The 16,074-nt window shown below is 48.3% G+C and overlaps 2 protein-coding genes across 5 annotated transcripts in view; one reads left to right on the top strand and one right to left on the bottom strand.

Annotated features, from left to right (window-relative positions):
* Positions 1 to 2,860, bottom strand: part of SGSM1 (small G protein signaling modulator 1) — a 74,795-nt gene extending 71,935 nt beyond the window's left edge. For all 4 annotated transcript variants that reach the window (XM_069558288.1, XM_069558290.1, XM_069558287.1 and 1 more), the window contains exons 1-2: positions 2,754 to 2,860; positions 2,614 to 2,657 (exon numbers count right to left, since the gene is read on the bottom strand). In XM_069558288.1, coding sequence (XP_069414389.1) covers positions 2,614 to 2,657; positions 2,754 to 2,772 — 63 coding nt within the window. In that variant the 5' untranslated portion in view covers positions 2,773 to 2,860. The remainder of the gene's footprint in view (positions 1 to 2,613; positions 2,658 to 2,753) is intronic.
* A 107-nt stretch (positions 2,861 to 2,967) lies between these two features.
* The window catches only part of PIWIL3 (piwi like RNA-mediated gene silencing 3), a 40,723-nt gene continuing 27,616 nt past the window's right edge, over positions 2,968 to 16,074 (top strand). The window contains exon 1 of the mRNA XM_069558285.1: positions 2,968 to 3,123. Coding sequence (XP_069414386.1) covers positions 3,074 to 3,123 — 50 coding nt within the window. The 5' untranslated portion in view covers positions 2,968 to 3,073. The remainder of the gene's footprint in view (positions 3,124 to 16,074) is intronic.

Genomic DNA, 16,074 nt, shown 5'->3' with positions numbered 1-16,074 from the left:
TGGCCCAGTTTTCTCATCTACAAAATGGAAATTATAGCACCCACACACACTGAGATTGTGGTGCCGTGTAGACGTGAATGGGCATGTTTGTGATTTAGGGGGTAAGAACCTGGCTCTGATGCCAGGCCAGGCTTGGGAGGGTCTGTCCCTTCTGGGCTATGCGTTCGTGAGGAACTCACTCCTCCTCTGTGAGCCTCAGTTTCTGTGTCTGTAAAATGGGGAAAACCTCACTGACTTCATAAAATTACTGTGCACACAGGATACAGCTTAGAGTAGCCTCCAGGAAGTGGAAGCACTAATTACCATAATGATGAGCCTGGAGAAATGCAAAATTTAGAATCAGCCATCAGCTCGCGAAGTCCTGCCCTCTGATTGCACTTCAGGGTCAATGGATACTTGAGTTCTTGACCAAACTTGGCAAGGTCTGCCTCTGCACCCCCACCCACCCCTGCCCAGGCAGCGAGCGGGATGCCAAGAGGTCCCTTAGACCAGATGGCCTTGGCCTCCAGTCAGGCAGAAAGCTCATCCCAATCGCCAAACTCAGCGGCTCAGAAGAGAAAATGCAGCCTTTGATCACCAGGGGGAAAGTGTCCCCCCCGCAACCTGGCCAATAGCCCAAAGCAGACTGACATGGATGGGACCTCCAAGGACACCGGACCAATGCTTCCTCCTCCAGACGTGGAGAAACTGAGTCCTCGAGAGGGGAAGGAACTCGCAAGGGCATTGAGGGAGCTGGTGGCAGAGCTGGGTTTAGGGCTCAGCTGGAGGCCTGCCCAGAGCAGAAATCACTCCCTCCAACGTGCTCACAATCTCTTCTGCTTGTAGCCGTGCCCCCACGCCCCCCACCCCAGCCCCCAACCCTCAGCGGAACCATGTCCTTACAAACACAGCCATTCTGGGTGAAAATACATGGAGAGCACACAGAACATCTGGGTTTAATGAAACAACGAACACAAAAATTGCAGGGTTTTACTCTGAAGGCTTTTGGAGGGGGCGGTCTATATCCATTCTCGCCTGAAACAGTCATCCGAACGTGTAGCTTTCGATGGAAAGCGGGTCTAGACAGAGCTCTCTTCAGGTCCCCGCAGGGGTCTCTGTGAGCGTAAAGTTCTGGGCCTTTCTGAGGGATTTCATGTGTATGTCTCCTTATTCAGAGACACTAGAATGTGCAATCAGCCTGGAGTGGATTCTTTCAGCAACAGGGGGACGTGCCACACAGGGAGACACACACAGACACACGCCCACGCTCTCCGGGGGGGGGGGGGGGAGGGGCAGCAACAGGTCCCAGCGCTGAGACTGCCCTTGGTGGCTGGCTGGCTGCCACCGTGCAGGGAGGGCCTTTTTGGTGGTCAGCACTGCCCCCAGATACCAACACCCTCAACACACCCGGAGGCACAGGACCAGGCCAGCCCCCTCCACCGAGAGCTGAGTGCTCAGAACGCAGAGGTGAGGCATGCTCGGCAGTGACGGGGTCCCAGGTGGTGGGATGCAGGGTGACGTGGGGGCATGCACACACACACGGCCGCAGCCTCACTCATCCACACACAGATTCATGCCATCCCATGTCACACGCACAGACACAGCCACTGGCTCACTCATTCACAGATTCCTGCATCACACAGATACACATCATAATCAGAAAAACAGATAAACACGCAGATGCACGGACACACAGAGATACACTTAGATATCTCTAGGGAGATGCGTGGATGTGCTCAGATACACATACAGCTACACATCCTCACTCACACAGGCATGTGCGTGTACACACACAGACACACATACACAGAGTCCACACAGGCATGTTTGTGTACACACACACACACACAGAGTCCAGGTGTCTAAATGCTTCCCTAGGCACCCATCACTATAGATTCTCTTGCTCTGTGAGAAGTCATGAACTATTAACTCTGAAGGCTAGGCTGGGCTAACCCCAGGGAGAGTGAAGGGTCAGAGGAGCAGCTGAACCCTGACTAATTCTCACCTTCCTGCCAGAGTCGGCTGGGTGGGGGTCCGGGGACCCTGCCTGTCAGGAGAGCAGGCACACATGCCTACCAGTGGACTTAACCCACTGGCCTGGGACTCTCAGGGAGGGGGTCCCCTGGCTCCTCGGGGTGGCTCCAAGGACTGAATTTAGGGGAGGGGTGTGTGTAGGGAGCTTTATTTTCCCAAAGTGAATCCCCCCGCTTCCGGAAGTCTGGTCCACTGCCTGCAGCCCCATCCAGGCCTCCCCGACTCAACAAGCCTCGACAGCAGCAACCTCCCCCCCCCCCCCCCGCCCCAGGTGCGTTTCTCACCTTGATGAGACCCACCCACCTGCTCTTCCACAAGAGGGGGTCCTACCGAGACACATCCAGGTATGCCCCCCCCCCCACCTGGAGGGCCCTCACGCAGCAGTTGCTCCTGTACACAGCATAAAAACACCCAGGGCCCCCTACCCCCTACTCCCATCCCCAAACTCACCTGCTTCTAGCCCTGCGCGAGGTTAGCCCCCCCCCCCAGGTGGGCCCCCCACCCCAGCTGGCCACGCGGCCTTTGGGGACGCTTTCCTGGGGGTGGCTGCGGCGGCCCCCTCCCCGGGGGTCGCGCCGCCCGCCTCCGCCCGGCACTCACCTCCTTCTTGACCGTGCGCAGCAGCCTCTGCCGGGTCTCCGCCTCTGTGGGGTGAGACGGGAGGGCGGCCGCTCAGCCCAGGGCTGGGCGCCGCGCTGCGGAGCTGCCTTCCCCCCGCCCCGCACCCTGCGCCCCCTTACCCGCCAGCCCCGAAGCCATGGCTGCGCGCGCGGCGATCCGAGTCCGGGTGGCGGCGGCGGCTCCCGGGCGCTCCACTCGCCTGCTGCAGCCGCGGCGGGGCGGGGCGAGCGCCGAGTGACGGTCCGGGCGCCAGACGTCAGGCCCCGCCGCGCCCGCCCCACCCTCCCGGGAGCCACGCCGGGCCGCCCAGGTCCTCTCGGAGGCTCCTCCCCGCCCGACACACACCCTCGGTCCCGCGCGTCCCGAGGAGCCGGCGCCGGCACCTCCCCCCCAAGGGGAAACCCACCACCACGACCACTTCCATGCCCACCCTTCTTCTATGGGGCCGGGAAAGACATCATCACTTGTTCACTCTCTGCGGTGTGCCAGGTTCGGATGCGGCGGTGGGGGGCGGGCTTGAGGGGGGGCGGTGCTACTACCGACAGTCTCCTAGCCTGTTTTCTCCTCTTTAAAATGGATATAGTTTGATCACCTCATAGGAATGATATGAGGCTTAAAGGAAGTCCTGAATGTAAAGCACTTAACACACATCTAGGGATAAAGGGCCGGCAGCCACAAAGATAGCTGGGCTGCATACTATTACTACTACGACTACTGTAGGCATACCTCTTTTTATAGTGCTTTGCTTTACTGCACTTTACCATTGCGGGTTTTGCTTTTTATAAATGGAAAGTTTGTGGCACGTCGGTCTGTGCCATTTCCCCAGGGGCACCGACTCGATCGCTTTGTGTTTCTGTCACATTTTGGTAGTGCTCATAATAAATATTTCACACCCTCCACCAGCAAAAAGACTGAATCCTCCATGAAGTCGCCGATGACGGGCTTCCCGGGTGGCGCTAGTGGTAAAGAACCCGCCTGCCAATGCAGGAGACATAAGAGACACAGGTTCCAACCAGAGGTTGGGAAGATCCCCTGGAGAAGGGAATGGCAGCCCACTCTGGTATTCCAGTATTCCAGCTCCACTCCAGTATATCCAGCCGTGGATCCAGAGTCCCTTCTTTTCCATTTGTCAGTGTCAGGGGGGCCTTTGGCCATAAGCCACAGGTGCTGACTTTGGCTAACTTTGCAAAACGGAATAGACTCGAAGGATGACAGGCATTCCCAGAGTCCAAGGGAGGCTGGAGTACTCAGAAACAGGGTGAAACCAAGGCAGTGCTGGAAGGCCAGCAAGAGAGACTTGAACAATCATCTGACAGAGACAGGGTGTTTAGGGCACCACCACTCAGGTGATAGGAACTCCATCTATTTGAGGTCCTGTTGCAGAAAGGGAGCGTCTGATTGGTCTGGCCTGGGTCACACGCCTGCCCCCTGCTGGGGGAGGGCAGCCTCATTCACAGTCCTACTGCCCCACCATCTCCAGGCAGGTGTGGTGGGTCCCCTTGGAGCCCAGAGAATAGGGAACAGTTGCTTGTTGGCAAAAATACCTAACAACCAAGTGAACAGCAGTCAGAATCCTGAGCTCAGGGCCCAAGAGACTGATCCAGGGGTTCTGTTCTTGACTGTGCCCCTAAGATGATGGAGTTACTTTAGAAAAGTAGGGCACCCAAGCCCCACGTTGGTGTGTGTTTCCTAAAACCCGTGTTTTTCCTTCTGTCTCGCGCATGTGTGTGTGTTAACATGCTTCAGTCGTGTCCAGCTCTTGGCAACCCCATGGGCTGTAGCCCGCTAGGCTCCTCTGTCCGTGGGATGCTCCAGGCAAGAATACTGGAGTGGGCTGTTGTGCCCTCCTCCAGGGGATCTTCCCAATCCAGGGATGGGACCCCTTAGGTCTCCTGCACTGGCAGGCAGGTTCTTTACCACCAGCACCACTTGGCAAGTTTTCCTTTTCCTACCAAGCTCAAAGCATGGGAAGGTGACTTGTACTGATCCTTCCTTGAAAACCTGGAGCTTTTCTTCCAAAAGGAAGGATTTGATGAAGCTTGCTTTAGTGGCAACAGGAAGATGGGCATCTATGGGACCTGGATTTGCTCAGGTTTTTGGACCCGGACTCAGTTTTTTATTTTGGGGGGCTCCAAAATCACTGCAGATGGTGATTGCAGCCATGAAATTAATTAATTAATTGACGCTTACTCCTTGGAAGGAAAGTTATGATCAACCTAGATAGCATATTCAAAAGCAGAGACATTACTTTGCCAACAAAGGTCCGTCTAGTCAAGGCTATGGTTTTTCCAGTAGTCATGTATGGATGTGAGAGTTGGACTGTGAAGAAAGCTGAGTGCCAAAGAATTGATGCTTTTGAACTGTGATGTTGGAGAAGACTCTTGAGAGTTCCTTGGACTGCAAGGAGATCCAACCACCCCATTCTAAAGGAGATCAGTCCTGGGTGTTCTTTGGAAGGACTGATGCTGAAGCTGAAACTCCAGTACTTTGGCCACCTCATGTAAAGAGTTGATTCACTGGAAAAGACCTTGATGCTGGGAGGGATTGGGGGGCAGGAGGAGAAGGGGACGACAGAGGATGAGATGGCTGGATGGCATCACCGACTCGATGGACGTGAGTTTGAGTGAACCCCGGGAGCTGATGATGGACAGGGAGGCCTGGCATGCTGCAATTCATGGGGTCGGAAAGAGTCTGACACGACTGAGCGACTGAACTGACTGAACTTGGACCCTGAGCTTGGCTCTTTCTGCTGCAGTTAGACCAGTCACCACTAGGGGCGCTGGCACCGAAGGTCAGCTTGTTGAGTCGCAATCTCTCTGAGATAGAGCAGGAAATCTTTCCTGGGTCCCAAAGCCCAAAAGCAGGGTCTGAGAATCCCACCATCTGACTCACTGCTACCTAGGCTTTGTCTCATACCTGTGCAGCTGACCCCTTGTTCAAATGCCAGAACCAGTGAGGAAGGCCTGTTCCTCCTGCAGTGTCCCTTTAGCGCCCTCTACGGAGAAAACTCAGCATTGTGCTTAGTATAAATGAGACAACGTTAACGCAGTCCTGACTATTACCGAGAAGCCCCCGTTGGACTCTGGGAAAACCCATTTTTCCTCCAGTTTATTGCCTTTTGCTTAAGTTAGCCAAAGGCAGCTTCTGTGGCTTATGGCCAGAGATCCCTAAACAGTTCCATTTATTATGGAAGAATGAATTTGGAATTGAAAAGCAGTACACTGATTACTGGTACAATGGCATGGCCTCATTGTGAAGCCACTGACCCAGAGTTTTCTATTACTTGCAGTTGAAAACATTGTGCTCATAAAATTATTCCGTGGAATGTGTTCATCTGTTTCTATGAACATGAATAGAAAAAAAGCTGACCTACTTTTCCACTTAGAAAATGAACATCTCTCTCTGTCAATAAATGCAGATCGCAATCATTCCAGGCACGTGGGAGAGCAGGTGCAAAGGCCCTGGGGTGGGAATGAGCATGCCTAGACAAAGAAGAGAATGGGTTTGGTGGAGACCGTCACACAGTCAGTGCTTAAGGCTCCTCCAGTCCATAAAGCCTTAAAAAAGCCCAAGAGAACCTTGATTTTCTTCTTACTTTCTCATCCCACATTCTCTCCACCAGCAAGCCTTTTAAACCTACTGTGGTAATATTCACATAACATTCACCACTGTGACTAGTTTAAACTGGACAGTCCAGTGGCATTTCCTCCCAATGTGCTGAGGCCATCACCACCGTCTAGTTCCAGAACACTTCTTCACGTCAAAAGGAAACCCTGTACCCATTAAGCAGCCTCTCCCCATCTCCCCTTTCCCCACAACTTTTAGCAACCACTCATCTGCTTTTTGTACCGATGAGTCTGCCTGTTCTGGAGATTTCATTAAATTAAACGAGCCGATGTGTAGCCCTTATATCCAGCTTCCTTGACATACCGCAGTATTTTTGAGGTTCATCCATGTTACAGCACATAGTACTTCTTTCCTTTTTATGACTTAAGAATATTCCGTTGTGTGGACATACCCACACAGTGGGTGGGTATGTTTCTCCATTCATTAATTGCTGGACGTCTGGATGGTTTCTACCTCTTGGCTGTTATAAATAGAGTGCTTCTGTGAATAGAGCTGTACACACTGGTGTAGAAGATTTTATGTGGACAAATGTTTTTAACTTGCATATTTGATACCTAGGAGTATAATTTCTGGGTGCTACAGGTTAAGAGTTTATGTTCTCTTCAGATTTACATGTTGATACCTAATCCCCAATGTGACAGTATTTGGAGGTGGGGCCTTTTGGAGGTGATTAGGTCAGGGGGATGGATCCCTCGTGAATGGGATTAGTGCCCTTATAAGAGATCCTGAAGAGCTTTCTGGTCTCTTCCACCATATGAAAATACAGCAAGAAGATAGCCATCTAGAAATCAGGAAGTAGCTCTCGTCAGACACTGGATTTGTCAGTGTCTTGATTGTGGACTTTCTAGCCTTCAGAACTGTGAGAAATAAATCTCTGTTGTTTATAAGCCAACCAGTCTATGGTATTTTAACAGTCCAGGCTGACAAAGACATTGGTCATATGGCCATTCTATGCTTAATGTTTTGAGAAGCCTCCATATTCTTTTCCATAGCGACTGTACCAATTCATATTACTACCAGCAGTGTGCGAGGATTTCAGTTCTTTTCACATCCTTGCCAAAACTATTTTCCTTTTTAAAACTTAAAGTCATCTCAATGGGTGTGAAGTGATATCTGATTGTGATTTTGATTTGCATTTTCTTAATGACTAATGATGTTGTACATCTTTTCATATGCCTGTGAGCCATTTGTAAAACTTTTCTGGAGAAATTTTATTCTAGTCTTTTGCTCATTTTAAACTGAATTGTCTTTTTGTTGGTGAGATGCATGAATTCTTTCTGTATTCTGGATACTAGACTCTTATAACACATATAATTTGCAAATATTTTCTCCCATTATGTAGGCTTTTTTCTTTCTTGACAGTGGCCTAGTAAGATAGTGCAAAAATGTGTGTTTTTTTTTAAAGTTTTAAATTTTTATGAAGTCCAATTTAGGTATTTTTTATTACTTGTGATTTTGATGCCATATCTAAGAAACCATATCCAAAACTAGGATTATGCCTATTTGCCCCTATGTCTTCTCCTAAGAGTTTTATCGGTACAGCTTTTATCTTTAAGTCTTCAGTCAGAGCACGTGCCTATGAGTGGGGCCTGGAGAGGATGGGAGGGAGTGGAGAGTGTTCCCGGCGGTTCCAGGATGCCTGGCTCCTGCTTCACAGTCCTGGTCTTCTGCACATCCTTCCTGATTCTCCAAGTCTGTCTTCTCATCTATAAAATGGGACAGGTGTGAATTTTACTTGTCTATTCATCGCCCAGTGCACCTGTGAGGATGAGAATCAAATGACATCGTGTTTATGGAGATTCTTGGTGTACACAGGATCGTTAATTTAGCGAAGTGATACAATTATGGTATCGAGCTGCTAAAGCAGATCTCAGTCAAGGCTCTTGGGAGAGAAATGACACTCGCTCTGAGTCACTTAAGCTGATGGAAAGATACAGGGGTGGGGGGTGGGGGGGTGGATTTGATAGAAAAAAAAGGACAAGCCAAACAGCAGTATCTCTGGCTGTGTGAGGCTGATGGATTTTCTCTTGCTGTGTGTGGCTCCGTTCTCTCTGCTGATGGGTCCTGTTCCCTTCACTGACGTAAGGGAAGGGAGACTTACTCGGAATTGTGGACTCTTTCCAGCAGCGTGCTTTTAAAAAAGTTATTATAAACATATGTTACCTTTTCACAAAATATAAAGTAATAAGGATAATAATAAAAAATGATGGGGTAAGATCTCAGCAGGAATTGGAAGTACTGGCCTGTTTTGTGAATCTTGCCTCCTTGTGAATCAGTTGCTTCTCCAGGAAGGCCTGGTTTCTTTGTTTGGAGTGTGGCTTTTAAAACCAAGATCTGGGCATTAGGTGTCTTCTGCTCCGCCTTATTCTGCCTCCCTCCTTCTCTTCACACACTCTTTGAGATCTTGGGATTCCAGTTTCCTGGAGGGAGATAAGTTTGTGTTAGACAGACCAGAGGCAAGGTCCAGGATGCAGGAGGCTGAGCTCTGGCTGCCTCTTGAGCAAGCTGTTCTTTAGGTCAGCTTTTGCTGCTTAGACCCTGGGAGTGTGGATCCCGAACCAGAGGAAAGTGAGCTGGGTGATGACCCGACAGTTCTGTGTCCAACAAAGCCTGGGCAGGTGACGAGGGGACCCTAGAGACAGGGCTGCTTCTCACTGTGCCTTTGGCAGAATCAGGGTCACCAGCAGTAAAGGCCAGAGCCTACATCTCAGCGCAGCCTTGCCTTGGTGTCACTGGGCTGTGTGCTGGCAACAAGGGGGCTCTGCTTGGATGCGCCCCTGGGTCCTGACTTAAGGGAGGGGCAATCGTGCCTGCAAACACAGGGTCACTGTTGGTCCCTAGGTCACTATGGGGGTGTTCTGGCGGGGGAGGGGGTGTTCCAGGTGTCCAGGCCCCTCTTTCCCCACAGCAGCTTGTGGTTCTCGGGGACCCACTCGCTTCTGCTGTAGTGTGGAGTGCTGCGAAGGGGCAGGTCGGCAAAACAAACACACAAAACACAAAAGAACCACTTACCGGGGGGCTCACATCACCGACACCTGGATACCCTCTTTCATGGCTTACTTTTCAGTGAGTCCACCTCCCATTATCTCATAGGAACTAGGGAGTTCTTAAGAATTTTTGGGCTGGAAGCATTCTCTCAAGAACTAAATTTTGAATTACAAGAGACAGTTTGGGGAAGCTACATGGGCCTTAAAAGATCCACTTAATGTGATTTTGGGAGGCTTAAAGAAGTGACTCTGACCCTATGAAATCAGGAAAGCAAAATGTATGGAAATTAAACTCAGACTGCACAATTATTCCCGGGAAGATGGTCTTACATTTGTACATATGGGTGGTGTTGTACAAAAGCAATTTTACTTGTATTTAGAAGAGGAATCCTATAGTGATATTGTGGAGGCCACAAATATCTACCTACAGGATTAATTAATTTAAGTAAGTAATTAATTTAGGCTGTGCACAGTCCATGTGGTATACTAGTTCCCTGACCAGGAATTGAACCTGTGCCCCCCACAGTGGAAGCACAGAACCCCAACCACTGGCACATATTTTAATTTTTTCAAATGTCCTAATACCATGCAAGCACCTTGCTGCGGTTCGTCACAAACTCCTGATTCAAAAAGGCCTATTTTCTTTCCACATAGATGGAAAAGAATCTGAAAAAAAAAAAAAAAACAAACAGATTGCATATGTATGTGTAACTCAATCACCATGCTATACACTTGAAACTAACATATTGTAAATAACCTATAATTTAAAAATTTAAAAATAAATATCTAAAGTAAATGCTAATAACCTATAATGAAAAAGGATCTGAAAAAGAATATGTGTGTATATCCATATATTAAATCCCTTTACCCCTGTGCTGCACTTTTACTGTACCACTGGACCTCTAGGGAATTTCCAGGAATTTTTAATTTTGGTTACTAAGGACACAAAAAGCCACCACGAATCTACTGTCTCCATATTTCATAGAAGAAAAACCATCTTTTAACACCTAAAGGGTAGGAAGCGTCTAATTTCAGGAAAAAAGGAAAAAAAAAAAAAAAAGCCTTTCCCCAGGCAGGGACAGCTGGTGTTGGTATACTAACAATGTCACTGCAGAGATCTTCTGCCTCTGGCTTATGGAATCGAATCTTGTCTCTGATACTTCCTAGCTCTGTGACTTTGGCTAAGCAACTTCGCCTCTCTGTGACCTACCACCTCCTTCTGCGGGTCATTGAGAGGACCAAGTGATGCAAAGGCCTACGGAAAGGCCTTGTGTGTGCTTATCATTCAGTCTCAGTCATTGTCTGACTTTTTACGGCCCCATGAACTGTAGCTCGCCAGGCTCCTCTGTCCATGGAATTCTCCAGGCAAGAATACTGGAGTAGGTAGCCATTCCTTTCTCCAGGGGATCTTCCTGACCCAAGGATCGAACTTGGGTCTCCTGCATCGCAGCACATTCTATAATTGTAAGTGAAAGTCGCTCTGTCATGTCTGACTCTTTGCGACCCCATGGACTATACAGTTCATGGAATTCTCCAGGCCAGAACACTGGAGTGGGTAGTCTCTCCCTTCTCCAGGGGATCGTCCCAATCCAGGTATCAAACCCAAGTCTCCCGCATTGCTGGCAGATTCTTTATCAGCTGAGCCACAAGGGAACCCCAAGAATACTGGAGTGGGTAGCCTATCCTTTCTCCAGCGGATCTTCCCGAGCCAGAAATAGAACTGGGATCTCCTGCATTGCAGGCAGATTCTTTACCAACTGAGCTATCAGGGAAGCCCAGTCCATAATTATGCTGATATAGAGTTATCGTCACCAATATTCGCAGGAGACAACAGCGCCACCGCGTGGCTCTGTATTCCAGGTGAAGACAGCTGCTTCGGCGGAGGCATCCACATGGACACTGAGTGGAAAGCTTGTGTAATGGCCACGGTGCGGGAGAAAGAGGAAGAAATGCCATAAATATTCATAGAATTATAAAGTTGGATCCTCACTTTATGCCATATACAAAAATTAATTAAAAACTGATCAAATATGTAAACATACGAGCGAAATCTATAAAACTTGAACAAAACAGGGCAAAAGCTACATGACATTCGGTTTGGCAATGCTTTCTCTTTTTTTCCCCTTTTAATATATTTATTTATTTTTATTGAAATTTTTACTCGTACTGGGGTATAGCTGATTTACAAACAATGTTGTGATAGTTTCAGGTGAACAGCAAAGGGACTCCGTCATACATGTACCTGGATCCATTCTCCCCCAACTCCCTCCCACCCAGACTGCCACACAACATTAAGCAGAGTCTCCTGTGCTATAAAGTAGGTCCTCAAAGGTCAGCAGCGATTTCCTGGGTGTGACACCAGAAGCACAGGCAACAAAATAAAAATATATAAGTGGACGACATCAAAATTAAAAGTGCATCAAAGGACACAATACACAGAGTTTAAAAAAGACAGGCAACTGAGAGGATGAGAGAATATATTTGAAAATTATTCATAAGGGGTTGGGCTTCCCGGGTGGCTCAGTGGTAAAGAATCTGGGTGCCAATGCATGAGACTCGAGTTCGACGTTTGGGTTGGGAAGAGTTCCTGGAGAAGGAAATGGCAACTCGCTTCAGTTATTCTTGCCTGGAGAATCCTTTGGACTGAGGAGCCTGGAGAATTACTGTCCTCAGGGTTGCGAAGAGTTGGACACGACTTAGCGAGTAAACAACAACATGAGGAGTTAATATTCAGGATATACAGGAGCAATGGAAGGATCTATAAGGAACTCAGAATTCAACAACAGAAAACTAACGTTACAATTAAAAACGTGCAAAGGAGTTGAATAGACTTGATTTCCAAAGTATATACAGGTGGCCAACAAACGTGAAGAGATGCTCAGCGTTACTAATCATTAGCAAACACAAACAGAAGACTACAATGAGGTGCCACCTCACATCCATCACAAGGGTTGCTATCAAAGAGACAAAAGACAAGTGTTGGTGAGGATGTGGAAGAATTGTTAACTTTGTACACAGTTGGTGGGAATTTAAAATGCTGCAGCCACTAAGGAACACTGTGGTGGTTACCAAAAAACTTAGAATTACCAGCAACTTCACTTCTGGGTGTATACCTAAAGGAATTGAAAGCAAGATCTCAAAGATATTTGTACACCCATTTTCATAGCAGCATCAATTACTACAGCTAATCCATGGAAGCAATTTATGTCTCCATTGGCAGACGAATGAATAAAGAAAATGCTTACATATGTATGTTAGTTTTTCCAACATTCTCGGTTATAGCTTCTTTAAACTCATTTTTTTACTTTAGTATAGCTGACTTACAATGCGTTAATTTGTGCTGTACAGCAAAGTGATTCAGTTATACATACATATTCTTTTTGCTCTTCTTTTCCATTACGGTTACAGGATATTGAATATAGCTCCCGGTGCTGTACAGTAGGACCCTGTTGTTTCCACTCTGTATATAATAGTTTGCATCTGCTAATCCCAAACTCCCCGTCTGTCCTTCCCCCGCCTCCTCACCCCCTGGCCACCACGAGCCTGTTCTCTCTGCCTGTGTCTGTTTCTGTTCCGTATAGATGGCTCAGTGGTAAGGAATCCACCTGCCAGTGCAGGAGAGGCAGGAGACGTGGGTTTGATCCCTGGGTCAGGGAGATCCGCTGGAGAAGGAAATGGCAACCCGCTCCAGTATTCTTGCCTGGGAAATCCCATGGACGGAGGAGCCTAGCGAGCTGCAGTCCATGGGGTCGCAAAAGAGTGGGACACAACTGAGCGACTAACACTTTCACTTTCTTCCGTGTCGTATTTTAGATTTAACATATAAGTGATACCATGTCGTATTTGTCTTTCTCTTTCTCATTTACTTCACATAGTATGGTAATCTCTACGGCTGCCGTCTATGGGGTCCCACAGAGTCGGACACGACTGAAGCGACTTAGCAGCAGCAGGGCCATCCATGTAGCTGTAAATGGCAGTCTTCGTTCTTTTTTGTGGCTGAGTAGTATTTCAGTGTATATCAGTTCAGTTCAGTTCAGTCACTCAGTCGTGTCCGACTCTTTGCAACCCCACGAATCACAGCACACCAGGCCTCCCTGTCCATCACCAGCTCCCGGAGTTCATTCAGATTCATATCCATGGAGTTGGTGATGCCATCCAGCCATCTCATCCTCTGTCGTCCCCTTCTCCTCCTGCCCCCAATCCCTCCCAGCATCAGGGTCTTTTCCAATGAGTCAACTCTTCTCATGAGGTGGCCAAAGTACTGGAGTTTCAGCTTCAGCATCAGTCCTTCCAATGAACACCCAGGACTGATCTCCTTTAGGATGACCTGGTTGGATCTCCTTGCAGTCCAAGCGACTCTCAAGAGTCTTCTCCGAAACCACAGTTCAAAAGCATCAATTCTTTGGCGTTCAGCTTTCTTCACAGTCCAACTCTCACATCCATACATGATGTGAGAAACCTGGAAAAACCATAGCCTTAACTAGATGGACCTTTGTTGGCAAAGTAATATCTCTGATTTTCAATATGCTATTTAGGTCTGTCATAACTTTCCTTCGAAGGAGTAAGTGTCTTTTAATTTCATGGCTGCAGTCACCATCTGCAGTGACCTCAGTGTATATATGTATATCCATTTTCTTTATCCATTTAGCTGTCAGTGGGCGTTTGGGCTGTTTCCATGTCATGGCTCTTGTGAACAGTGCTGTTATGAACATAGGGTGTACGCATCTGTTTGAGTTATACTTTTGTTGGGTCAGGCTTCATCTTGATGTCCAACTCCAGTTGGTTGGTTCTGGAATTCTGGAGCTCTGTTTAAGAAAATCTGAGGCCACATCCGGGTCTGGCTGGGAAGAGCACAGTAATCAATTAGTAACGACTGTCCTGGCTTTCTCATCCCACTCCTCCAACAAAAGTCCATCCCATTGGGTTAGGAGGCTTAGGGGCTGCTTCCAGCTCTGTCCCACTTGTTTCAGGAACTGGCAGATCTAGTGTGGATCTAATTTGTATCTCAAGTCCTACACTCCTTGGTATCTGTTTCTGATTGATCTTCAGTCTTCATGAATCTAAACTCTGGGAGTTGGTGATGGACAGGGAGGCCTGGTGTGCTGCAGTCCATGGGGTCGAACTGAACTGAACTGAACATTCTAGTTAAGGCTAAGTGATTTCTTGGGACTTCCCCAGGAGTGCAGTGGTTAAGGCTCCGCACTTCCACTGCTGTGTTAATCTCAGCTTTGGTCTCCTTACTTCCCTTGTGGATGAAAATCCTTTACTGCCGTATCAGTAAACAAAAGATGTTGCTACCATCAGTCACGGCAGCTGCCCTCCTGCCATGAGCCACGAGGGGACTCAGGATGGAAACAGATGGCTCATTGCCAAGCCCTCAGCCACTGCAGGCACCCCCATCTGTGCACCCAGATGGGGACTCAGGATGGGAAAGAACAGGATACCAGCCCTAGACAGCAAAGTGAAGTGAAGTGAAGTTGCTCAGTCGTGTCCGACTCTTTGCCACCCCGTGGACTGTAGCCTACCAGACTCCTCCCTCCATGGGATTCTCCAGGCAAGAGTACTGGAGTGGGGTGTCATTTCCTTCTCCAGGGGATCTTCCCGACCCAGGGATCGAACCCAGGTCTCCCGAATTCCAGGCAGACGCTTTAAGCTCTGAGCCACCAGGGAAGCCCAGGTGCTTATCAAAGGAGTGATGTCAAGGAGCCCAGACTCTTGCATCTTCCTTAGAAAAGAGCTAAATTCATTAACGTGAGGTGCCTGAAAACAGTGGAAGTGACAGTTGCTCAGGCGTGTCCGACTCTTTTACGACCCCTTGGGCTACAGCTCGCCAGGGTCCTCTGTCCATGGCATTTCCCAGGCAAGAATTCTGGAGTGAGTTGCTATTTCCTTCTCCAGGGGATCTTCCCGACCCAGGGATCAAACCCGCGTCTCCTGCATCCCCTACATTGGCAAGCTGATTCTTTACCACTGAGCCACCTGGGAAGCCTGGACACACGGATATTCCAGGGAAATCTTAGTGAGGACTCTGCAACTTGGGAGAACTAAATCAACATCTAATTTCAATACAACCTCAAAATAACAGGATGACAGAGTTTGTTACAGTCTAGAACTCATTGCAAGGATTCTAAAGTTCATTTGAAAAAATACGTTTCAAGGAACAGCCAGAAATTTTTGAGCACTTTGAGGCTTTTTTAATCTTTAGGATCATTTCAAGATACAGCAAACAAAATATTGTTACGGGAGCCCCCTGGACAGTGCAGAATTGAGTTTAGATTTAGAGCTGAGCGTGCACATAGGTTTCTGTTGGATAACAATGGAATTTCAAAGCAGTGAGTAAGGTGAGGGTTATTCAGGTGTCAGTAACCTTCTCGTAATTAAAATGGGTATTCAGTGTGTACATCAAGGAATTAAACGCAGAACAATGCAACTATGAAAATATTAAAATTAAAAAAATTCATGATTTAAAAAAATTTGTTCCCTTGTGGCTTAGCTGGTAAAGAATCTGCCTGCAATGCGGGACACCTGGGTTCGATCCCTGGGTCAGGAAGATCCCCTGGAGAAGGGAAAGGCTACCCACTCCAGTATTCTGGCCTGGAGAATTCCATGAACTGTATAGTCCATGGGGTCGCAAAGAGTCAGACACGACTGAGCGACTTTCACTTCACTTTTCCTATTTTACTTTAAGTGGCAAAGCCAGAGAACGACAAAACCTGGAAACAATGAACACATGTGCTCAGTCGTGTCCGACTCTGTGACCCCATGGGCTGTAGCCTGCCAGGCCGTCTATGGGATTTCCTAGGCAAGAATAGGAGTGGGTTGCTGT

Source organism: Ovis canadensis, chromosome 17 (genome assembly GCF_042477335.2).
Source record: "Ovis canadensis isolate MfBH-ARS-UI-01 breed Bighorn chromosome 17, ARS-UI_OviCan_v2, whole genome shotgun sequence".
NCBI lineage: Eukaryota > Metazoa > Chordata > Mammalia > Artiodactyla > Bovidae > Ovis > Ovis canadensis.
This window is presented reverse-complemented; position numbering and strand designations above follow the sequence as displayed.